This window comes from Lethenteron reissneri, chromosome 50 (assembly GCF_015708825.2).
Source record: "Lethenteron reissneri isolate LAM-NWPU_2019-01 chromosome 50, ASM1570882v1, whole genome shotgun sequence".
NCBI classification, from domain to species: domain Eukaryota; kingdom Metazoa; phylum Chordata; class Hyperoartia; order Petromyzontiformes; family Petromyzontidae; genus Lethenteron; species Lethenteron reissneri.
In genome coordinates, this window is record NC_083828.1 from 7,559,505 (window position 1) to 7,585,170 (window position 25,666).

A 25,666-nucleotide genomic window follows, 5' to 3' on the forward strand; every position below is an offset into this window, starting at 1 on the left:
GAGGAAAAATCCACGCGACCACGGAAACAGAGAAACGGGCAAATTCTAAATATTACAGGCGTCAGGGTTTTGGTTCGAACCCACGACCTCCTGTGAACCAGGCGAGGTAGTTAACATCTCACCACAAGCAAACTCCAAATATACAGCAGCAGGCATCAGGGTCAGGATCGACCCCACGACCTCCTGTGAACCAGGCGAGGTAGTTAACATCTCACCACAAGCAAACTCCAAATATACAGCAGCAGGCATCAGGGTCAGGATCGAATCCACGACCTCCTGTATACCAGGCGAGGTAGTTAACATCTCGCCACTGTGGAGACCAAATCACCTGCAATTGGCCACAAGGAATGGCTCGACACTTGCTGGGATGGAGATGCTGCCACTCCGCTGTTGGGAGCTGGACTTTTACGTCTTCCCTGGGCACTCTGCGCAACCCAGGGAGGTCTGGTGGACTGCTTCAGGCTCCTGTCACCGCGAGGGATGTCTAACTCTCGACTCACTTTGGGGCAGCGTAATGTCAAAGAATTGGGGGGGGGGGGGGTGGCATGAAGCCTGGTGGTGAGGCGTGGGTGGCCCTGAGTGCCAGGCTGTTTGTGAGTTGCCCCTACTCACCTGTGTATGTTGACCGTGCTAATTGAAGGTGTGGGGAAGGGCAACAAACTAAACGCAGTACAGCAGTTCTGAAGAAATTCGTTTTCAATCCAGATTTAAAATTGCAAAGCTCCAGTGGCTTCCTAATATCGGAAGGCAGAGCGTTCCAGACCGGCCGCAGAAGCTCGCCTGAGAGCGCTCGATACGGCCACCGTCTTTGTTTCGATAACCAGCCAAAAGCCAGTGCTGCTGCGTTGATGACCGGAGTTCACACGATGATGACTGACGCTCCTCGACGAGGTCGGCGTGAATATTGTTGGCCCCGTTTGTGGCGGGTTGTTGTGGTGGTGGTGGTGGTTGACCCTACGCCCTCCACCGACGGGTGAACACATCAGCGGAGGAGGCACGCTGGCGAGACTTTCTTCACCCCGGTGAGAGCTCCAGCGGCTCCGTGAGATGAGAGTCACCTGACCGGGCAGCGCTGGGTGACGACGCTCTCGCTGAGATCGATCGCCCACGTGGGCGAACGAGGAGGCTCACCGCGAGGCCTTCGCTTGGAGAAGCCGTTGCTGCCCCGCGGGGATGATGTGGTCAGTCGCGGGTTGCTTGGGAGGTGTAGACTTCCTCAGCAGCCCTCGATCACACGCATTACTCTTTGATGAAAATAACCGGCAGCATAACCCCTGTTGCCATCTTTTGGGTGAAAGAGTGGCGATCCAAACTCGGACCGTACCCGGCCGCACCAGGGTCACAAACGGCTACCCGTACCCGGCCGGGTATCGGGTAGGGTACGGGTATCGGGTACCCGGTTGCGACCTCTGGTGCGTGGCTGGCAGACGTGCCATCTGCCTAGGAGGTGAAACGAGCGATCTAGAGGCTGAGACCGGGTGAAACACTGGGCAGCGATGACCTCCTGAGACATCTGCTGTGATCAGAGCGTGTGCGAGCTACCTTACATGACATCATTACGATTGCCAGGACCACACAAAACAGGTTCAGCAGGATGGTAAGAATGCCTTTGTGTGTGATTATAAATAATATAGCTGTAAACTGTAAATAAATGTCAATTAATATTCATATTGCGATCGAGTATTTTTAACAATCTAAATTTGCTACCTATATTTGTCTTTCTTATTCATGTTGTCTTGTTTATGTTTTTGTATTTACATTTCAATTACATGTGTATTTACACGTGGTTTGGACCCCTTTAAAATCGATTCCGTGCAGGAATCTTTAATTGCTGTGTTTGTTGGTTTTTGTTGAGATGCTTCTTGCTGATATTACCAGAGTTCGTGACCTTCTGCTCATCCTGTCGTCAAAATAGACGTCGTTAATTTTAAACCCAAGATGCGCTCAAGTAGTAGCGCTTGATTCGAGACGACCAATATTGATTTGGAGCTTTGGTGACTACAGGAATCCATACTCTTTGGTTCTTTCGGTAAAGTCACGTAAGGTAGAAAAATAAATAAAAGATCACGGACGTTTCGATCGCAACACAAGCGGTCGTCCTCAGGCGGGAAAATAATCATAATCCAGCAATGGAACTGCTGAACCAGCGAGAGAGCTGTTACAACAAGGAGATATCTAAGAGAGATGCACAGAGAGAGAGAGAGACAGACACAGAGAGAGTCGGAAATAACAGCTGACATAGGCAGGTAGGATGGAAACATCACAGTCAGTTAAGACTTTACCTGGCTAATAACGTACTTCCAATGGAAGATCTCATAGTTGTGTGGAAACCCTCCCCGTAGAGGCGGTTCAATCCCGATTTGAAGCTTTCGTGACTGCAGGAATCCATACTCTTTGGTTCTTTCGGCAAAGTCGCGCCTGAGGACGGACCGCTTGTGTTGCGATCGAAACGTCGTTATTATTTGTTCTACCTTATGTGACTTTACCGAAAGATCCAGAGAGTATCGAGACAACCAGTTCGTCACACGCGATGTCCCGTCGGGCGTCGTCTGTCCCCTCTTCGCTCCACGTGGTTCTTCGCTCCACGTGGTTCCTCTCTCTCTCACTCTGTTGTCCTCCCGCTGTAACTTCACAGCCTGCAGCCGGCAGCCGCCTCTCTGAATGCGTTTCTGACCGACCGCACGTCCACCGGCAGAGGATTGAATAATCTCCTCTTCGGCGCAGGTGGAGTTTGCACGTTTGTCAGCTTGGCCAACAATTCATAATAAACGTTTTTGGGTGAGATCGCGTTGTTCATTATTGTGTCGTAACCCTCCACCACTCGACACGGCCAATCAGCAAAAAAGTGTCACGTTGACAAAAGACAAATAGTTCACTACTTTAGCCCACCGGTGTTTTGAAGAGTGAAACCACATTTTCAATTTTTGAGTACGACGTTTCGCTGGCAATTGCATCCAGCATCATCGGGCAATTCGCCCGATGATGCTGGAAAATGTTGTGGTTTCACTATTCAACACACCGTTGGGCTAAAGTAGTGAACTGTTTGTCTTTTGTAAAAGTGACACTTTTTTTGCTGATTGGCCGTGTCGGGTGGTGGAGGGTTACGACACATTTATGAATAACGCGATCTAACCCAAAAAAGTTTATTATGAATAATATTGGTCGCGACAGCCTCCGTGTTAAATTGGCCAACAATGACAACAACAACAACAACAACATTAAACACCGCTATTATTTTCGTGAATAGACTTGTTTTTGTTTTATTTCATATAAACGCGAGTACATGTTACGGATTTCTGGTCAAGCCTTTGCTCGTTCTTAAAATTACAGAACATACGATAAATTATTACTTAAACTTTGTACGGAATGGTGAATGAAAATACTTAAAACAAACAAACAAAAAACACCCGTTAAGACTTCCCATAGACAGTATTGCATAGTTCACAGATATAAGTTGATCATAATTTCCTTAACAGACGTAGAACCAACGTTTTGTGCATTCACATATATAAGCTCCATATTTTATTTACTCCAGAGCAGCAGTTCTTAACCTGGGTTGCGTGCACTCCCTGGGGAGTGCGAGATTCCCCTTTCTGGGGGCGCGAGACACAGGCCACATTTGTTTTTACAAATTAAGCTATCGCAAACACAAGTTAAAGACGGGCACGTAAGTTACAACTTTGTTTCATCAAACCTTGTTATTTACATTATACATTTTTAAACGATCGAAAACCAAACGGGTGCAAAGGCTGCAGTAGAGGTTAAGACCAACAGCTCTAGATACTACTGCTTTCAGCTTAATGTCACCAAAACAAACTTAAAACCCAAATCCGCAAATACTCATTACATTAATTGTGTCGATGCTAATTTGATAGGCACGTAACGAAGTGTGAGGAGTTAAAAAAAAAAAAACTACAATTCGACATTCACGTGCACGATTCGAGTAAGAATCGTGATGAGCAGGAGAGTGGGGGCTGAGGGGGGTTGCCGAGGTTGGCTAACGTACGGTGCGAAAAAAGTTCAACGCACACACATACACGTGCATCTAAGAATCAATGTCATTTTTGTTCATCGGTGCTACTGACGGAATGAATGACGGGCAACGCGAGCGAGACGAAGCAAACGAAGTCAATGCCAACGATACGACACGAACAATCGGTCCTTGAGTGAGAATCGTGAGAATAGCATCACTGAGTTTGGTGGAGGTATGGTCGAGACACGGATCGACAGTGAATCGCTCGGCGTCGATTCGGAATCGTCACTTGGCCAACAATGACAACAACAATGACAACAACAACAGCAGCAGCAGCGGTGACTTCAATCCCAAGCCCTTGACTGTGATAATAAATTTTTGACTAGATGCGAAGTCCTCGATTAACGCGTTTTCGCTATAACTCGGTTCTTCTACGAGGGAGCACTTTTAGCACAACGTGGAATTTGGCCCCCGTTATAACGCGAAATGTGCCCCCCCCCCCATCCGTTAAAATGCAGAACATGCCCCCCAATTATAACGCGGAGCATGCGCCGGTGGTGCTCACCCGCCAACGCAGCAGCAGCAGCGTCATCGCCAAATGATTTGCACAAACCCAAAAATCGCTCTTTCGAAATCGCCGCGTGACCAAGTTGCCTCCAACCGCTTTGTCCACACGTCAGAGGTCGCAACCGGGTACCCGATACCCGTACCCTACCCGATACTCGGCTACCCGTACCCGGCCAGGTACGGGTACCCATTTGCGACCCTGGTGCGGCCGGGTACGGGTAGGCCGTGAGTCACTGGTGAGTAACCGTTTGTCACTCATTTCGGGTAGGGTACGGGTAGGGAACGGGTACCCGTACCCGGGTACGGGTACCCGTTTGCGACCCTGGTGCGGCCGGGTACGGGTACGGGTAAGGAATCAAAACCCCTTTGCGACCTCTGCCACACGTGGCCACGTTCGGTCGGCGAATGTGAGCAACGCGACGAAACACGTGGCCACGAACCCGTTGCCCTGATCGCGTGAGCGGTAATACGCCGTTTGTCGCCACCAGGAATCAACTTGTTGCGCGCGACTGTTGAGCAATTTAGTTGCGCGCGACCTCGAGTTGCGCGCGACTGGATGGCCCAAATGTAAGGTCGGCTTTCAGGCCTTAGCAGCTACCAGTTGAATCATGCTCGGAATTTTATGTTTTTTTTTTATTTTATGTTTTCATACAAAAATTCCACAAACACGGCACCTAGTACCATATATATACCCATTCTGGTAACACACACAAAGACAAAGACCCCCCCCCCATATAGCCTTACTAGACTCTTGGGGGCAAGTGCTGTTGACGAGCAGCTATGAAGGCCGGCACAAAGCATGATGTGTGTGGCCAGAACCACGCCCGGCCGCCTTTGTATCAAACCCAGGTTACTGATATTTACACAGCATGCCAGGCCCTTTTTAAAGGCTGAGTCGACCTAGGCGAGGCCGACGAATTGATACACAGGACCTGTGCCGCTGATGTTATTTAGCCCTGGCGGGGAATCAACCTCGGGTTTGTGGAGCGCAGTGTGCGAATTGCTACGTCCTTATTCACCGCCCCCTTTGACACACACGAATACACACATACCTCGAGAATACACATTTTTCAAATAAAACCCCAACCCTCATTATTTGGTATAAAGTATTAATTACAAATGCACAGTGTGAGAATGAAAACAAGCTACATTCAATAAGGCGGTCTGGTTAGCGTAGGGGAGTAGGCCAAGTACCCTCTAAATGAGGAGGTCCTCTCGAGGAGGTCCTGTCGAGGAGGTCCCCTTGAGGAGGATCTCTTGAGGAGGTTTCCTCGAGGAGGTCCTCCCGAGGAGGTCTCGAGGAAGTCTCCGCGAGGAGGTCCTTTCGAGGAGGTCCTCTCGAGGAGGTCCTCTCGAGTAGGCCTCCTCGAGGAGGTAGTCCTCTCGAGGAGGTGCTCTCGAGGATGTCTCCTCGAGGAAGTCTCCTCGAGGAGGTCCTCTCGAGGAGGTCCTCTCGAGGAGGTCTCCTCGAGGAAGTCCTCTTGAGGTCCTCTCGAGGAGGTCCTATCGAGTAGGTCTCCTCGAGGAGGTCTTCTCAAGGTCCTCTCGAGGAAGTCCTGTCGAGGAGGCCTCGAGGAGGTTCTCTTGAGGAGGTCTCTTCGAGGAGGTCTCTTCGAGGAAGTCCTCTCAAGGTCCTCTCGAGGAGGTCCTGTAGAGGAGGCCTCCTCGAGGAGGTCCTCTCGAGGTCCTCGCGAGGAGGTCCTGTAGAGGAGGCCTCCTCGAGGAGGTCCTCTCAAGGTCCTCTCGAGGAGGTCTCCTCGAGGAAGTCCTCTCAAGGTCCTCTCGAGGAGGTCCTGTCGAGGACGCCTCGAGGAGGTCCTCTCGAGGTGGTCCCCTCGAGGAGGTCTACTCGAGGAAGTCCTTGGAGCTCCCCTGGCAGAGCAACGCAATTGCAGGGCTGCGCCTCTACCCTTACTTTTATTTGACGTAAAAAAAATGAACTGTCTGGCGAGTACTCGTTGCACGCTTAGCCAGTCGCGTGCAATTCCAAAATAACAGTCACGGCAGCCAGTGTCACCATCACGGAGTCGTCACGCGACCTCCCAACTCGTCAAGGTGACACGAACACACGGGGTAGGGATGCGAGTCGCATGGTGGCTAACCACCACCAGCATCATCATCATCAATATGAGCACCATCATCATCATCAATATCATCATCGTCAGCATCATGCATATCATCACCATCAATACCATCGAAGTCATTACCCTTCTAAGCATCACCACCACCATCATCATCCTCATCACTCCAAATATACACCACCATTATCCAAAACATCCATCATCAGCAGCAGCAGCATTATCATCATCAACATTAAAAAATACACCTCCACCACCTCTACTCCCAATCCAAAATATCCAATGTCATCCACCAGCTTCAAAGGTAACCTCCTCCACCATCACCATCTAGAATATCCACCACCATCATCATCATCCAGGGGGGAGATAAACTGACCACGATCACCTGGCGAGCCTGCACAACGTATTTCCTGATCGATTCCGGACCTGTCATAATTTCCGCACATGAATGACGCCGGCCAAGGCAATATCACTCGCACACAAAGCCAAAGACTCCTCCAAGCCGCAGACAGCAGGCTGTTGGGGTGGGTGCTGTTAGCGAGCACCTATTAAGGCCGGCACGGCGCACACGAGCGCGTGGTGTTGCGAGCACCACACCCGGCCGCATTTGTCTCCCCCGCGCCAGCACCCTAGCACTGATGTTCACACACCACACCAGATAATCTTTTAAGGCTGAGTCGACCTAGGCGAGCCATAGGACCGCGCCTGATCGTCGTGGCTGGGAATCTGACGACAGCAGCGACCTAAAACAGCAGGAGCCGCCGTCCACAGCTAAGCGATGGCGACGTCACCGCAGCGCTCGTGCCAGGCTAGGTGCACTTTGAGGACCGTCACGTGAAGTGTCGAAGGTCCAAGCTGCCCAAGGTGGTCACGGAAACAGACCGCGCCAACAAACACCCGCCGGACAAAGACAGAGATCGCCCGTGTAGCCGCAACAGACTGTCGGGGCAAGTGCTGTTCGCGAGCACCTATGAAGGCGGGAGCGGCACACGTGGGGGGATGGGTGGTGAGTGGTCACCACCGCCCCAGCGCACACACGCACGCACACACACACGCACGCGTACACACGCGCACACACACACGCGCACACACACACGCGTGCTCAACTCCGCGACTCGGCGAGCAGCAGGCACGTGCGGTGCTTGAGCGAGAGGCCGTACACGGCGGACATGTCGGGCGCTTGGCCGTCGGCCGTCCGAATCCGCAGGTGGTGCAGGAGGATGGAGAGGAAGAGGAAGAGCTCGGAGCGAGCCACCGCCTCGCCCATGCAGCGTCGCTTGCCCGTGCCGAACGCGAGCAGGTTGGCGGAGCGCGTGCGGTCCACGGAAGACTGATCCTCGCTCAGGAAGCGCTCGGGACGGAAGGCGAACGGCTCGTCCCAGAGCGCGCTGCACGCAGAGGGAAGAGGAGGGCGGGGATGATGAGTGTGTGTGTGTACGTGTGTACGTTGGAGTTTCTTTCGCACCGTACGTAGCCAACCGTGTTAATCGGAGGTGCGGGGGAAGGACAACACACTGCCCCCCCCCCGATATATTATAATTACGGCCTTGGACACAATGATAACAATAAACGGAATAAATAATCGGCCAGTCGGCCCGCTCTCCTCCCCTACTTCGCGTGTCCGTCTCTCCACATACAAAAATAAATGAAAGTTGTGTTTATGTTTCGTTCACGTGTTCCATAAGCCACGCGACTGTCCCTGAGAGTTGCTTGTTACATCGCTCCCCCTCCTTCTCCCCCATCCTCCTCCCTGCCTGGCCCTCCTCCTCCTCTTTCTCTTTTTTTTACGATCAGAGGAAACAAGAAGATGCTCGGTGTAGTCGACACTTTGCTTCGTTCATCATTTCGTTTTTTTTCAATGATTTGCTTTATGTAAACCACCCCCCCCCTTTTAAATGGAAGATTTAACAAGTCTAGAATTTAGAATCAGCATCACGCGTTTCGAGCATTTGGCTGCTATACATTTCCACTCGATGAGCCCACTTCGTTCAGATATCGTTTGCGGTAATTGTCGCTTCCGAAAAATAGCTACAAAGCTCAAGTGGGCCTTACCTGGTAAAATAAGAAAAATACTTTATCTTCTTGGTTCTTTCGGTAAAGTCATGTATATAATAAAATAATAAAAATAAAACACCTGAGGACGGCTACTTGCGTTGTGGCCGAAACGTCGTGAGAATTATTTTATGATGTTTTATTTTTATTATTTTATTATTTCCATTCTACGTGACTTTACCGAAATAACCAAGAAGATGAATCCCTGCAGTCACGAAAGCTTTAAATCGATAAAAAGTTTAGTTTAGTTTAGACTCCCCCTCCCGTGGTGATGTAGCCAAGAGTAAGATAATGAATAATGATAATAAACGATCAACGTGTCCCGCTCATCGTGGCCACCACTCACCTGTCATGGTTCACCTGCCACTGGTTGATGAAGATGCAGGTGTCCTTGGGAATGAAGAATCCCTGCAGCACGGTGTCGCGCGTGGTGCTGGAGAAGTGAAACACTCGGATTAGAAAGGGTGGAGTTGGTGGAGGTGGTGGTGGTGGGTGGGGGGTGATGGGACACGGTGGTGGTAGCGGTGCCAACTTCATCATTCCAGCCAATGGGTTAAATCAGTGGTCCTCTCGAGGTGGTCCTCTCGAGGAGGTCCTATCAAGGTCCTCTCGAGGAGGTCCTGTCGAGAAGACCTCCTCGAGGAGACTTAACCTTTACTGCGGGCCTTTTTAATAAATACATAGCTTTGTTATTAATAGGGGTTTTCCCCTTTTTTCTGGCAACACAACTGACACCTTTTGCAAGGAATCATGCTTACATTAACCACAATACTTTCAGTCAAATGCAAACAAACAAAATATCAGAGTATTGTTTTTTGTTTGCATTTGACTGCAAGTATTGTGGTTAATGTAAGCATGATTCCTTGCAAAAGGTGTCAGTTTTATTGCCAGAAAAAAGGGTAAAACCCCTATTAGTATATTTTGGTACTGGCAAAGGAGGTCCCATGATGATACATAGCTTTGATGAAACAAAGTAAGTTGTGCTTAAATTGTCTTTGCGATGATTTGCCTTCTAAAAAAACCGCCCATGTCTTGCGCCCCCCGAAAGGGCATCTCGCACCCCCAGGATGTGCGTGTACCCCAGGTTCAGAACCACTGGATTAGAACTCCTCGCCGCGGGGAGATGGAACGCTGAGATCAGCTCGCGGGCTGCTTGACCTGCCCCTACTGGAGCTTTGTAGCTCATCGGATTCCTCGAGTTAAAATAAACATTCAGATTTTGGACTGTAGCATCGCACGGCAGTGAGGGATCGTGATGGTGGCTTGTTGAAGGAGGCCTTTCATCCAGCAGTGGATAGACAACTGCTGATGATGATGATGATCGTGCCGATACAAATTGGGAGAGAGTGGAGCGGTGGCACCGCCGTGGTTTGCACACTGCGCCGTGAACCAGAGGTCGCAAACGAGTTTTGATTCCTTACCCGTACCCGTACCCGGCCGCACCAGGGTAGCCAGGTATCGGGTAGGGTACGGGTATCGGGTACCCGGTTGCGACCTCTGCCGTGAACCCGGCGACCCGGGCTAAGGCTCACGTCAGCGGGGCGTGCTCTCTAAACAGGTCACGGGCAGCCCTCACCAACCTCGCACTCGCCAGCGTAGTGCAGTGTGACTTAGCGGGTGCCGGGGCGAAGGCCTTCACCCAGCAGCGGATAGATCATGGCTTCAGAACAGAGGTCGTAACCGGGTACCCGATACCCGTACCCTACCCGATACCCGGCCGGGTACGGGTAGGCCGTGAGTCACTGGTGAGTCACTGTTTGTCACTCATTTCCCAACGTCTTGTCTCTTCTCATAATTCAAGTTCCTAGAATCAAGCCACCCGCGCCTGCAACATGGCTTCATCCCAGAGGTCGCGATCGGGTACCCGATACCCGTACGGCCGGGTACGAGTAGAGTACGGGTACCCGTTTGCGACCCTGGTGCGGCCGGCTACGGGTAAGGAATCAACACCCGTTTGCGACCTCTGATTCAGAACCGGAGTTCCCGGAGATAACCGGCGCTCACCTGTGTGGGATAGTGAATGGAACGACAGACGCGTGTCTCAGCACTTCCAGGATGAAGGCTTCCGTGAAGGGCAACTGGCGGCGGTCGTTGAGTGACGGTCGTCTCTGCCTGCCCACCACTGCGTCTGTCGGCATACCCCCACAGAGGAGCCCCACATTGCAATTGTGAGCGGTGCAGAGGAAGCATTGCGTGACCACAACTGCGTGTGTCGGAATACCCCCCAAAGGAACCCCACCGATGGCATTGCGTGACCACAGCTGCGTGTGTCGTAATACCCCCCAAAGGAACCCCACTGATGGCATTGCGTGACCACAACTGCGTGTGTCGTAATACCCCCCAAAGGAACCCCGCTGATGGCATTGCGTGACCACAACTGCGTGTGTCGTTATACCCCCCAAATGAACCCCATTGATGGCATTGCGTGACCACAGCTGCGTGTGTCGTTATACCCCCCAAATGAACCCCATTGATGGCATTGCGTGACCACAACTGCGTGTGTCGTAATACCCCCCAAAGGAACCCCACTGATGGCATTGCGTGACCACAACTGCGTGTGTCGTTATACCCCCCACAGGAACCCCACCGATGGCATTGCGTGACCACAACTGCGTGTGTCGTAATACCCCCCAAAGGAACCCCACTGATGGCATTGCGTGACCACAACTGCGTGTGTTGTTATACCCCCCAAATGAACCCCATTGATGGCATAGCGTGACCACAACTGCGTGTGTCGTTATACCCCCCAAAGGAACCCCACCGATGGCATTGCGTGACCACAACTGCGTGTGTCGTAATACCCCCCAAAGGAACCCCACTGATGGCATTGCGTGACCACAACTGCGTATGTCGTAATACCTCCCAAAGGAACCCCACTGATGGCATTGCGTGACCACAACTGCGTGTGTCGTTATACCCCCCAAAGGAACCCCACTGATGGCATTGCGTGACCACAACTGCGTGTGTCGTAATACCCCCCAAAGGAACCCCACTGATGGCATTGCGTGACCACAACTGCGTGTGTCGTTATACCCCCCAAAGGAACCCCACTGATGGCATTGCGTGACCACAGCTGCGTGTGTCGTAATACCCCCCAAAGGAACCCCACTGATGGCATTGCGTGACCACAACTGCGTGTGTCGGAATACCCCCCAAAGGAACCCCATTGATGGCATTGCGTGACCACAGCTGCGTGTGTCGTAATACCCCCCAAAGGAACCCCACTGATGGCATTGCGTGACCACAACTGCGTGTGTCGGAATACCCCCCAAAGGAACCCCATTGATGGCATTGCGTGACCACAACTGCGTGTGTCGGAATACCCCCCAAAGGAACCCCACCGATGGCATTGCGTGACCACAACTGCGTGTGTCGGAATACCCCCTAAAGGAACCCCACTGATGGCATTGCGTGACCACAACTGCGTGTGTCGTAATACCCCCCAAAGGAACCCCATTGATGGCATTGCGTGACCACAACTGCGTGTGTCGTAATACCCCCCAAAGGAACCCCACCGATGGCATTGCGTGACCACAACTGCGTGTGTCGGAATACCCCCCAAAGGAACCCCATTGATGGCATTGCGTGACCACAACTGCGTGTGTCGTAATACCCCCCAAAGGAACCCCACCGATGGCATTGCGTGACCACAACTGCGTGTGTCGTGATACCCCCCAAAGGAACCCCACTGATGGCATTGCGTGACCACAGCTGCGTATGTCGTTATACCCCCCAAATGAACCCCACTGATGGCATTGCGTGACCACAACTGCGTGTGTCGTAATACCCCCCAAAGGAACCCCACTGATGGCATTGCGTGACCACAGCTGCGTATGTCGTTATACCCCCCAAAGGAACCCCACCGATGGCATTGCGTGACCACAGCTACGTGTGTCGTTATACCCCCCAAAGGAACCCCACTGATGGCATTGCGTGACCACAGCTGCGTGTGTCGTTATACCCCCCAAAGGAACCCCACTGATGGCATTGCGTGACCACAACTGCGTGTGTCGTTATACCCCCCAAAGGAACCCCATTGATGGCATTGCGTGACCACAGCTGCGTTGTCGTAATACCCCCCAAAGGAACCCCACTGATGGCATTGCGTGACCACAGCTGCGTGTGTCGTAATACCCCCCAAAGGAACCCCACTGATGGCATTGCGTGACCACAGCTGCGTGTGTCGTAATACCCCCCCAAAGGAACCCCACTGATGGCATTGCGTGACCACAGCTGCGTGTGTCGTAATACCCCCCAAAGGAACCCCACTGATGGCATTGCGTGACCACAACTGCGTGTGTCGTTATACCCCCCAAAGGAACCCCACCGATGGCATTGCGTGACCACAACTGCGTGTGTCGTAATACCCCCCAAAGGAACCCCACTGATGGCATTGCGTGACCACAACTGCGTGTGTCGTTATACCCCCCAAAGGAACCCCACCGATGGCATTGCGTGACCACAACTGCGTGTGTCGTTATACCCCCGGTAGTGGTGGGTGTATAATCGCACTGACGGCACTCACCAAGCTCTTGGTGGATGCGCTGCTGTATGTCCGGGTAGGCGGCGAGGTACAGCATGCACCAGCTGAGTGTCGTGGAGATGGTGTCGAACCCTGCGACACGGCGACCACAGACAGGGGTTCAGCGACATCGCCACGAGTGTGCAGGCGGTGCAACTGCACTGGAGCGGGGAGGGGGGCTATGAATGACTTGCATCAGTGGACATGCCGATTCCCAGTGTTCGTGCTCAGATTGTTCTCGTTCTAATTAATCACAGGTTGAGCTGGAGCCCTCTGTAGCTCATCCTAAAACGGCGTGAGAATTTAAATCGCTCACTCAGTCGCTCAAGGTCAAAGGTTGCTTCTAATCTGAACCTGCAATCTGCTTAAACCTATCCTCCGCATACTCTTTGTTTTTTTCGGTAAAGTCACGTAGGTTAAAAATTCAAATAAATTAAATTAAATCACGACGTTTCGGAAGCAACACAAGCCTCCGTCATCAGGTGTAACCGCTCCAGTAAAATTGCTGCAGCAATGCTGTAGCAATTTATTTTAAAAATTTTACCTACGTGACTTTACGAAAAAAACAAAGAGTATGAATCCTTGCAGTCACGAAAACTTCAAATATAGAACTATCCTCCACACATTCCTATTCCTCACCTCCAAGCTGCCCAACCCTCTCCTCTACACATTCCTATTCCTCACCTACAAGCTGCCCAACCCTCTCCTGCACAACATTCCTATTCCCCACCTCCAATCTGCCCAACCCTCTCCTCCACACATTCCTATTCCTCACCTACAATCTGCCCAACCCTCTCCTCCACACATTACTATTCCCCATCTACAATCTGCCCAACCCTCTCCTGCACAACATTCCTATTCCCCACCTCCAATCTGCCCAACCCTCTCCTCCACACATTCCTATTCCCCACCTCCAAGCTGCCCAACCCTCTCCTCCACACATTCCTATTCCTCACCTCCAAGCTGCCCAACCCTCTCCTCCACACATTCCTATTCCTCACCTCCAATCTGCCCAACCCTCTCCTCCACACATTCCTATTCCTCACCTCCAAGCTGCCCAACCCTCTCCTCCACACATTCCTATTCCCCACCTCCAATCTGCCCAACCCTCTCCTCCACACATTCCTATTCCTCACCTCCAAGCTGCCCAACCCTCTCCTCCACACATTCCTATTCCTCACCTCCAAGCTGCCCAACCCTCTCCTCCACACATTCCTATTCCTCACCTCCAAGCTGCCCAACCCTCTCCTCCACACAATCATATTCCTCACCTCCAAGCTGCCCAACCCTCTCCTCCACACATTCCTATTCCTCACCTCCAAGCTGCCCAACCCTCTCCTCCACCCATTCCTATTCCCCACCTCCAAGCTGCCCAACCCTCTCCTCCACACATTCCTATTCCCCACCTCCAATCTGCCCAACCATCTCCTCCACCCATTCCTATTCCCCACCTCGAATCTGCCCAACCCTCTCCTCCACACATTCCTATTCCCCACCTCCAAGCTCCCCAACCCTCTCCTCCACACATTCCTATTCCCCACCTCCAATCTGCCCAACCATCTCCTCCACACATTCCTATTCCTCACCTCTAATCTGCCCAACCATCTCCTCCACACATTCCTATTCCCCACCTCCAATCTGCCCAACCCTCTCCTCCACACATTCCTATTCCCCACCTCCAAGCTGCCCAACCCTCTCCTCCACACATTCCTATTCCCCACCTCCAAGCTGCCCAACCCTCTCCTCCACACATTCCTATTCCCCACCTCCAATCTGCCCAACCATCTCCTCCACACATTCCTATTCCTCACCTCCAAGCTGCCCAACCCTCTCCTCCACACATTCCTCACCTCCAATCTGCCCAACCCTCTCCTCCACACATTCCTATTCCTCACCTCCAATCTGCCCAACTCTCTTTTCCACACATTCCTATTCCTCACCTACAAGCTGCCCAACCCTCTCCTCCACACATTTCTATTCCCCACCTACAAGCTGCTAACCCTACCACCCCTCGACTTTTCAGGCCATACAGGCGGTGTTAACGACACGAGATGTGTTGAGTTTGTTGTTGATGATGTTGTTGATGATGATGTTGTTGATGATGTTGCTGTTCGTGTTGTTGATGATGTTGTTGTTCATGTTGTTGTTGATGACGTTGTTGATAATGTTGATGATGATGATGATGTTGCTGTTCGTGTTGTTGATTATGTTGTTGTTCATGTTGTTGTTGATGATGTTGTTGATGATGATGTTGTTGTTGATGATGATGACGTTGTTCATGTTGTTGTTGATGATTTTGATGATGTTGTTGTTCATGTTGTTGTTGATGACGTTGTTGATAATGTTGATGATGATGATGATGTTGCTGTTCGTGTTGTTGATTATGTTGTTGTTCATGTTGTTGTTGTTGATGATGTTGATGATGTTGTTATTGATGATGTTGTTGATGATGTTGCTGTTCGTGTTGTTGATGATGATGATGTTCATGTTGTTGTTGATGATGTTGTTGTTGATGATGATGATGTTGATGATGTTGCTGTTCGTGTTGTTGATGATGTTGTTGTTCATGTTGTTGATTATGATGTTATTGATGATGTTGATGATGATGATGTTCATGTTGTTGTTGATGATGTTGTTGTTGATGTTGCTGCTGCTGCTATCCTTCAACGAAACCTCCCCGCCAGGTGGCACCCTCTCGCTCACCGGCTCCCAAGAAGTCCGACACGATGGAGGACACCTTGTCCAGCGGAAACTCCACGTTCCCGTTCTCGTCGAACTTGGAGTCCTGGCTGAGCGAGATGAGCCAGCTGGTGACGTCAGTCACGTTGCTCTGCGGTCACGTGACGACATCGGGCGACCGCGTTAACATTTCGAAAAGCATTCTCGAGGTCCATTTTCATTTTTGTTCATTATCGCCGGGTCGTTTTTTAAAATCCTTTATATTAAGTTCACGTGCTTGCGTGCTTGCGTGCTTGCTTGCTTGCTTAGGACCGTGCAAATCTTTCGGTCGTTTTTTAACCCACTTCCCGTGATCCAATCGAGCTGACATTTTCCACACAGACTCGTTGTGCCAGACAATTATTGTTCGTGAAAAAAAATTCCCAAAATGTTACACTTTTTAGGCAAAAAATTTTTATTTTACATATATTCAAATAGAACTCATTTATCGCTTTGGCTGAACGTCACAGTATAAGAGCCCAGAGCGTAACCCCTCCACAGGCCGTGGTGGAGTAGCGCAGTTGGTAGCGCCCTCGCTTCCCATGCCAAAGGTCGCGGGATCGGTCCCCGCGTCCTCCACAGGCGAATATACTTTAAAATCATTTATATTAAGTTCGCTGCCACGCATATAAAGGATTTATAGTGAAAAACTTTGTTTTTACGGGTTATACTTATATTTCCTTCGGCTTGCGAGATTTCGCGCTGTATCGTGTGGGTATCACCTATTGCTATCCAAAATTCGCCACACTTGCCGCGGTTCGAATTCACACTCTGCAATGCGGGCTATGCAGTCGGGCGTGGGACAACATTGCGTACTGCGTGTGTACTTTGTATGCGTACTGTGTGTGTGTACTGCGTGTGTACTTTGTTTGTGCACTGTGTGTGTTCTGTGTGCGCTACTCGGCAGGCAGCTCTACCGCGTAGAGTGAGGGTGGTGGGGGGTAGGGGAGGGACATACACCTGCATTGCTATTATTATTTTGTGTAAAGGATTGGAGGGTCATAAAATATCAGCGAGACGGAAGGGAGAGGGGACAGCACGCGTGGAGTTTTGACATCCGGCGAGGAATGAGGGGGTGGGGGGTGGGGAACGCGCCTGTCAGAGCAAGCGTCGGGGACATCGCACATTGGACCGCTGTGGAGGAGCACGCGAGGTTTGCTCAAGGCGAGCGATGGTCGGTGTGCGCTCGGAGGCGACCACGTGGCGTGTCGGAAGGCCCCTCGACTGGAGTTTCACGGGACAGACCCAGCAGGTGCCATAGGGTCGGCTGATTGAGGTGGCTGGCAGATGCGACCAACTGTGCCAACTTGCTGCGGTTTTAACCGCCCGGCGCTCCGCTCGTTGTTGTGAGCGTCGCTCCTCTGCCCCCCGCTGTGGCTGGAGGGGCGACTGCCTCCAACTGCCCCAGTAGCAGTAGCAGCGTCCCTCGCAAGGCTCCTCCACAGAGGCCGATCTTGACACCGCTGGTAACCGGTCGTCGGCAAGTCCACTCAGCTCCACGTTTTTTTCTGTGCCACATCACTCCGTCTCGTCTCTAGCCCGTCCCGTGCCCGTTAAGCCCCCACCCCCGTCCAAACCGGGGGGTCGGCAAACAAACTAAGAAGTAGAGTTTTTGTTTTCCCGAATTCTGTAAAAAAAAACCCACAAGACTCAACATTTCAAGAGCCACAATGCGACCGTGCGACGAATACGAGACGGCGGTGAGCCCTTGATAAAGCACGTTCACGAAGCTGCACGCCCCTTCAAAGTGCCGCACGGAGCCGGCAAAGTTGCACAACCCACCCCTCCCTCCCCCGACTCCTTAGTTCCAAACAAAAGCTGTTTGGCCGCACGCGGTGGCTACATCACCTCTCTGCCTCACCACCCCCCCCCCCCCCCACGGCTCACCTTATCGTGGGTGCTGTGATGCTCGGACACGCGGCGCCTGATGAACTCGGAGAAGCGATGGTTGAGCGCCGTGAAGCGCCGCATGCTGCCCCTGCACGAGGGCAGCAGCAGGCGCGCCGCCGGCACGAAGTCGCCGATGTTGCCGGCAGCCGTCACCTTCACGAAGTCGTGGGCCAGCGCCACGATACCGGCCAGCTCCTCGTCGTCGTGCGCGTACCGCGTGCCGAAGAGCAGCGCGGTGATCACGTTCGCCACGGCGAGCGCCAGCGGCTGCACGGCGTCGAACCCGGGTGTCGTGGTCGTCGGCTGTTGGACGTCGTCACCGGTGGTGGTGGTGGCGGTGGTGGTGGTGGTGGTGGTGGTGGCGGTGGTGGTGGTGGCAACAGCCTTGCTGCCCTCCAGGAAGATCTGCACGAGCTCCGTGGCTTCGGACGCGGCGTGCTCTTCCAAAGCGCACATCGACGCCGACGCCGTCGAGGTTCCCGTCGACGGCCGCACCTCCTCTTCGGAGAAGGCCCTCAGTGCCCCCTGCGCCATCCTCTTGTGGGCCTTCCACGCGGGCCCGTACGTGCTGTTGAACGCCAGGCTCAAGCCGTTCCCCACGATCGAGAAGGACTCGAACTTTGGCCGCCCGGCGAAGCTGTCGCCTTGGCGCACGAGCGCCTGCCTGATGGTCTCCAGACCGCTGAGCACCACCACGGAACGCGAGCCGATCTGTATCTTCATGACGTCGCCGTAGACTTTGCTCCAGCGAGCCAGCGTGACGTGGGGAGCGCTGCCCAGCTCCATGGCGTTGCCGACGAGGGGCCACGCGAACGGGCCGCGCGGAGTCGGGTAGGATGACGGCGGTGGCGTCGATGACGACGACGAAGAAGACGATCGCTTCTTCTGTAGGGCGGCGAGCGCCAGAAAGACGGCGGAGAGGAGGAGGAGGAAGGCTTGCACCGTGATGGGCCACACGACGTGGTGCTGTTGAGGCTGGTGGACCATTTGATCCTCCGAGAGGTTTGGGTCCGACATGGCGAGGTTTTTGTCTTGCCCGGGGGGTGATAGCGGTGCGGACTGTCTGTGTGTGTGTGTGTGTGGAAGGGTTGGGTGATAGACACACGCACGCACAGACACGCAGACAGACATACACACAGGCACACACAGACAGACATACACACAGGCACACACAGAGGTTCACACACACAAACATCCGAGACAAAGACATACACATAACACGCAGACACAAATACGCATACATACATACATGGGCACACACACACACGCGGGTACACAAAGACAAACAGACACACAGAAACACACGCGTTAGGGACATGGTCGATATTAATCATCATTTTAAATAAGCTATTTAAATAGCAATGACCTCACACACACGCACGCACGCATGCACACTCCCATAGCTGCGGATAGTTCCTTCAGAGCACAACCGCTGCGGGATTTCCACAACGTGGTAACCCATTTATTGCCCAGAGATTGATTAGGCGCTGAGTTGTCACCCGTAACGGGCTTGTGTTAGGGCTAGGGATACGGTTCGTGTTAGAGCTAATGCTAGGGCTAATGCTAGGTATATTGCTATTGCTAGGGCTATTTCTAGGGCTATTGCTAGGGCTATTGCTAGGGCTAATGCTAGAGTGAATGCTGGGCTAATGCTAGGTATATTGCTATTGCTAGGGCTATTGCTAGGGCTATAGGGCTATTGCTAGGGCTAATGCTTGACTAATGCTAGGTATATTGCTCGGGCTAATGCTAGGGCTAATGCTAGGTATATTGCTATTGCTATGGCTATTGCTAGGGCTAATGCTAGGGCTATTGCTAGGGCTATTGTTAGGGCTATTGCTAGGGCTATTGCTAGGGCTATTGCTAGGGCTAATGCTAGGGTGAATGCTGGGCTAATGCTAGGTATATTGCTATTGCTATGGCTATTGCTAGGGCTAATGCTAGGTATATTGCTATTGCTATGGCTATTGCTAGGGCTAATGCTAGGGCTATTGCTAGGGCTATTGCTAGGGCTATTGCTAGGGCTAATGCTAGGGTGAATGCTGGGCTAATGCTAGGTATATTGCTATTGCTATGGCTATTGCTAGGGCTAATGCTAGGGCTAATGCTAGGTATATTGCTATTGCTATGGCTATTGCTAGGGCTAATGCTAGGGCTATTGCTAGGGCTATTGTTAGGGCTATTGCTAGGGCTATTGCTAGGGCTATTGCTAGGGCTATTGCTAGGGCTATTGCTAGGGCTAATGCTAGGCTGAATGCTGGGCTAATGCTAGGTATATTGCTATTGCTATGGCTATTGCTATGGCTAATGCTAGGGCTAATGCTAGGTATATTGCTATTGCTAGGGCTATTGCTAGGGCTAATGCTAGGGCTATTGCTAGGGCTATTGTTAGGGCTATTGCTAGGGCTATTGCTAGGGCTATTGCTAGGGCTATTGCTAGGGCTAATGCTAGGGTGAATGCTGGGCTAATGCTAGGTATATTGCTATGGCTATTGCTAGGGCTAATGCTAGGGCTAATGCTAGGTATATTGCTATTGCTAGGGCTATTGCTAGGGCTAATGCTAGGGCTATTGCTAGGGATCATGCTAGGTCTATTGCTAGGGCTATTGCTATGGCTAATGCTGGACTATTGCTAGGACTATTGCTAGGGCTATTGATAAGGATATTGATAAGGATATTGACAGGGTTATTGCTAGACCACCGCCGTGTTTTGTAGGCGACCAACACGAAACTCTCGCACGTGCGGACCTTGTTTTTTGTGAATGGAAATCGATGGCAGTGAATGAGCAGGAAGTGGCTATAACCGCTACGCCCTCGTAAATCTCTTGACATGCTTACACATATCTCGGCTTGTGAATGTCGATAATGATATACATGCCATTTGCGCCACGTCATTATGCACATTAAAACATATTTTCTGTCCGCATACCGCAACGTACTAAACAGCCCCGCCGAGTTTATAACTCCTTGCGGCTAGGCGATGAAAACAATGGGTTTTTATTATTATTATTAAACGATTAGACAAAGGCGAATATCCACCTCCAACAGCACGTGGGGCAAGTGCTGTTCGCGAGCGAAGTTCCCGTCACGTAGCGAGCACCAATTTATAGTCGGATCGGGTATACGTGAGTGAGCGTGGTGTGGCCGGAAGAAAAAAACCAAACCAAGCCACGCCACGCCCGGCCGCCTTTGTTTCTCCGCAGCAGTTGTCGATATCGATGCGTTCACGGCGCCCTGGGTTGAATCGTGTCTGGCCGAGGTCGCCTGTTCACGCATTCGCCACCGACGGCGATTGAACGGGTTCGTAGCGCAGGGCTCTCACCCCCCCCTCTCCTCCTTCCACCTCGGTTGAACAATTTACACGCAATCAAGGCAAAGGTCACCCGGATAGCCTCCGCTAGGCGTTTGGGGCAAGGGCTGCTAGCGAGCAGCTACGAAGGGCTGGCGCGGCGCACGAGAGCGTGGCCAGAAACCCCAGCGGCGATGATTACAGAGCGTCCTGAGCTCAATGCTGAGTCGACCTAGGGGTGGCTCAAACACCAGTTGGGATCGTCGTCACTGGCCTTGGTGGCGGCCGTGATCCAGGAATCGAACTCGCGCGCTAACCGTTGCACCACCGCTCCCCACTGACATCGACGCACAGCTCACGGAACACGCGCCACCAAAGCCGCAAGAACCACAACAAAGACAAAGACTCCCACCACCACCGTGTAGCCTTAACAGACTGCAGGGGCAAGTGCTGCTAGCGAGTAGCACCTATGAATGTCGGCCACGGGTGGCCAACACCACGCCAGGGCCGCCTTTGTCTCCGAGTTACTAATCTGAGGCTGAGTCGACCTAGGGGAGGCCCAGAACCGGTTCAGATAATCGTCGCCGGTGTTACGCGCACATGTACAGCCCCGCGCCGTCGCTCCACTGCAGGACGAGGGCCTCCTCCGTACATCGTGCGCGGTGGTCATCCTCACCATACTTCACCACGGGAGCACAGAAGTACGGTACAACAATGAATGCCGCTGCACCAGTGCCGGATTATCCTCGTAGCAAAAGTCGCTACGTATGTAGCTACGGGCCCCGCACTTTCAAGGGCCCCGCGCTAAACGCTTTCAAGCTATCAATTTTGGGTTCAGCGATTCTGCACTTGCTCTATTACTATAGTGCTATACCCCCTTCAACTTTTTATGAAAGACTGGGTGTTTTAAGATTAGCGATTTGTCGTAATACCTGGCTGTATAGAAAAAAATAATACAAATAATTGACTATGCAAGTTAAAATTTGTGTTTAAATATTCATGATTTGTTTTTATTTAGGGCCCCTTTATAGCATCATATGCTACAGGTCCCGCACGAGCTTCATGCGGCACGGTGCTGCACCTCTCTGCTGCCCACAGCCGAGCACAACAGTAGCGGCAGTAGCCTGGAGCATCAGTTATTCAGACGTTTTAGCGAACGGCTGTCGCCCATGCAGACACTCTTCCACCAGAGCTCGACGCTCTGCGTAAATCGGACCAACATTTGGCGCCAATGAACGCGATCGTGTCGCAATGGTAGCCACAGCAGCGGCAGCATAACCGCACATGGCTGAACGTAACTCCCCTACCACACCCGACCCTCTCGATGCGCTGTGAACAAGGGTCATTAGCCGAAACGTCGCCAGTTATTGACTCCCTCCCCCCCGTTTGAGGCTGCAGCGTCGGGATCGCATTTTTCTTTTTCGTTTCAAGGCTGCGGATAGTTTTTTTTGCAACTTGGATATTTTAGAGACGGTTCTGCACAATAATTGAATCACCACGCAGGATACGACCACGTAGTATAACGATAATCATCATGATAGTTTATGTGCACGCTATTGCCATCTAACCAACCGCTAACCGCGAAGCGTTTGTTTGAAATGAGCCTAGCTCTGCTGATGAGACCCAGGAAATCGAAACCTGTGCAGAGTTTGTTTTGATCTCGCTTAAAGCAAATATCTGCCGGATAGCATCGAGCACTATTAACAACACGAGTGACGTGGGCTTAAACGCAAACCCGACACAGCTGATGAGACACTTGAACGCCGAAACTGGTCCGTGGCTTTGGCATTTTGGCTTTTAGCAGACGCTGCTGGATAATAAATTAGCAAAGAAGCCTGCACGGTGGACTAACGCGCGTAATGCTGCTTCACGTCAATTTAACACGCGATTTGGGCTTTCGTGGCCAAAATAATATCCATAACAGAGGTTTTTTTTTCTGGGTTAGATCGCGTAAATATATAAACGTGTCGTTAAACCCGCCACCGCCCGACACAGCCAATTGGTAAGGTTTGTCATGTCGACAAAACGTGGACAATTCGTGTTGGAGAGCAAATCCACAACAATTACAATCTGAGTACCAGTTACTAGTACAGCACACCGGTGTGTTGGAGAGAAAAAAACCACTACAGCATTTCACAATTGGAGTACGATCTTCTTTCACTTCGCCGTGTTGAAACACGCTCGGATTTTCGTTGCAGACGGAGAATAGCGGCATTGCAGGGCTGCCCCTTTATCCGTGGCGAGCTTGCCACATTGGCGTGGGATGCCTTACAGGATCGATGGGTAGCCAGGTCGATGTCTCTTGCGAATATGACTCTGAACAATCCATGGTTCAGTTTCGATTTTTGACCTAATAAAAAAATATATATTTTTCTTCTTCTTGGTTCTTTCGGTAAAGTCACGTAGAAGGAAAATAAGGCAGAATGACTCTGCCTTCTCGACAGACCTATTCTCCACCTGAAGACGGCTGCTTGCGTTGTGGCCGAAACGTCGTGAGAATTATTTTATAATGTTTTATTTTATTATTTCATTATTTCCCTTCTACGTGACTTTACCGAAAGAACCAAGAAGATGAATCCCTGCAGTCACGAAAGCCTTAAATCGAAACTATATATTTGTTAAATCCCACGTGCTGCAACACACACACACATAACGCACGTAACATGTACGCGCGTTTAAAAAAAAAACTCAAACAGGACTCCCCCCTAATCGCTTGCGTTCAGTCGCTCACCTGCAGTAAGATCCAGGTGAGCGCGAGACGTCGGAGGGGTGGGACGGGGAGGGGTGCAGGAAACCGCTTTTGTCGGGTCCGCCTCGCCCCCGATGTCGCGTGCGAAGACTCGCAGTTTGCGCGCTCAGATCGCACACGACGCCTGTTGCACTCACGCACGCACGCGACACGCGGCACGCACACACACACAGAGAGAGGTGGGTGGGAGTGGAGATGAGAGAGAGAGAGAGGGAGCGACAGTGCCTGAACCAGCGCGCGCGGGACGCGGTTATATAGCCGCTTTTGGTGGGGTGGCCGATGGCGTTCATTGGTTATGGAAGAGGTGGGCAGAGGGGGGTGGGGTGGGAGTTGGTGGAGGGGGGTGATGTGATGTGTGTGTGTTTGTGCGTGTGTCGTGGGTGGGGGAGCGGTGGGTGTAGTGGTTGGCACACTTCGCTACGAAAACCGGTGACGCGAGGTCGATTGCCGCTCACGGCCAACACCAAGTGACGATTTGTCTGAAACGGTCGTGGGCCTCGCCTAGGTCGACTCAGCATCGAATGAGTAACCTGGTGGTGGTGAGTACACGCCGCCACTGTGGAAGACAAAGGCGGCCGGGCGTGGTGCTGGCCACCCACCTCCTCGTGTGCCGTGCCGGCCTTCAGAGGTGCCTACACGCTATGAGCACTTGCCCCAACAGTCTGTTACAGGCTACACGGGGGATCTTTGTCCTGGTCACACACCACCAACACACAACAACAACAACCGCCATTCGCCACTAAGTGGCGGTGACCTCACCACGGCGCTTGTGCCAGGCCATGTGCACGCTGAGGCCACGTGAAGTGTCGAACGCCCGCTGGCAGGAGGTCACGGGGCAGACCCAGCAGGTGCCATGGGTTGACCGACTGAGATGACTGCCCGATGCACCACCTGTGTCCCCTTTGTCTTTTTGTGGGGGAGCGGTGGTGTAGTGGTTGGTGCACTGCGCTACAAACTCGGCCACCCGAGCTCCATTCCCGCTCATGATCAATAACAGCGGAGAGTGTTTGTTTTTACACTTAAACATTTTTTTAACAAATCCCATCAGCCGCATGTCCTCCTGGGGGAGTGCGACGTTCACCGCAGCATTGGTTCGGCACGAGCACAACTCTTGGACCAGTTTCGGCATTCAATGTCTCATCAGTAGCAGAGCCGCGTTTCCCCTTGAATCGGAGTGCTCCCGCGTTGAACCGATGCCCCTTGCAAATGTTACACTTCGAGATGGAACGGCGCGCGCGTGCGTGTGTGTGCGTGTGTGCGTGTGCGTGCGCGTGTGTGTGTGTATGTATGTGCGTGTGTGTGTGTGCGTGTGTGTGTGCGTGTGCGTGCGCGTGTGTGTGTGTATGTGCGTGTGTGTGTGTGCGTGTGTGTGTGCGTGTGTGTGCGAGTGTGCGTGTGTGTGTGCGTGTGTTCGTGTGTGTGTGTGGTCGACTCAGCCTTAAATGAGTACCTGGTGCGGTGTGTAAACATCGCCACTGGGGAAACAAAGGCGGTCGGGCGTGGTGCTGGCCACCCACCCCCTCGTTCGTGTACCCTTCCGGCCTTCATAGGTGCTCGCTAACAGCACTTGCCCCTACAGTCTGTTAAGGCTATAGGGGGATCTTTGTATCTTTGTGTGTGGCTGATGCACAAGGAGGAGGCTCGTGAAGGACGCTACTGGGCAGTTGGAGGCAGTCGCCCTCCAGCAACAGCGGGGGGGCAGAGGAGCGACGCTCACAACAACGAGCGGAGCGCCGGTGGCTAAAGTACAGCATGTTGGCACCCATGGCACCTGGGTCTGTCCCGTGACAGCCTGCCAGCGGGCGTTCAACACTTCACGTGGCCTTGA

The 25,666-nt window shown here is 52.2% G+C and overlaps 1 protein-coding gene across 2 annotated transcripts; it reads right to left on the reverse strand.

Annotated features, from left to right (window-relative positions):
* Nucleotides 1-3,231: 3,231 nt before the first annotated feature.
* On the reverse strand, nucleotides 3,232-24,050 carry LOC133355133 (cytochrome P450 1A1-like). Of its 2 annotated transcripts, none has more exons than XM_061572450.1 (7): nucleotides 23,821-24,050; nucleotides 17,798-18,859; nucleotides 15,896-16,022; nucleotides 13,196-13,285; nucleotides 10,675-10,798; nucleotides 9,017-9,103; nucleotides 3,232-8,006 (listed from the first exon to the last, which is right to left on the reverse strand). In XM_061572450.1, exons 2-7 carry the CDS (start codon nucleotides 18,815-18,817, stop codon nucleotides 7,721-7,723), a joined length of 1,734 nt encoding a protein of 577 aa, XP_061428434.1. In that variant the 5' UTR covers nucleotides 18,818-18,859; nucleotides 23,821-24,050; the 3' UTR covers nucleotides 3,232-7,720. The 2 variants fall into 2 exon arrangements, with proteins under 2 accessions (XP_061428434.1, XP_061428433.1); XM_061572449.1 differs by having other exon boundaries at nucleotides 17,798-18,863.
* Nucleotides 24,051-25,666: the final 1,616 nt, after the last annotated feature.

Excerpts from the sequence above, each read along its gene's own strand:
- LOC133355133 (XM_061572450.1), bottom strand. The coding sequence starts at position 18,817 with ATGTCGGACCCAAACCTCTCGGAGGATCAAATGGTCCACCAGCCTCAA. Across the intron at positions 16,023-17,797 it reads ATCACAGCACCCACGATAAG|AGCAACGTGACTGACGTCAC; the intron begins GTGAGCCGTGGG and ends ACGTGACCGCAG. Across the intron at positions 9,104-10,674 it reads CCATTCACTATCCCACACAG|CACCACGCGCGACACCGTGC; the intron begins GTGAGCGCCGGT and ends TCACTTCTCCAG.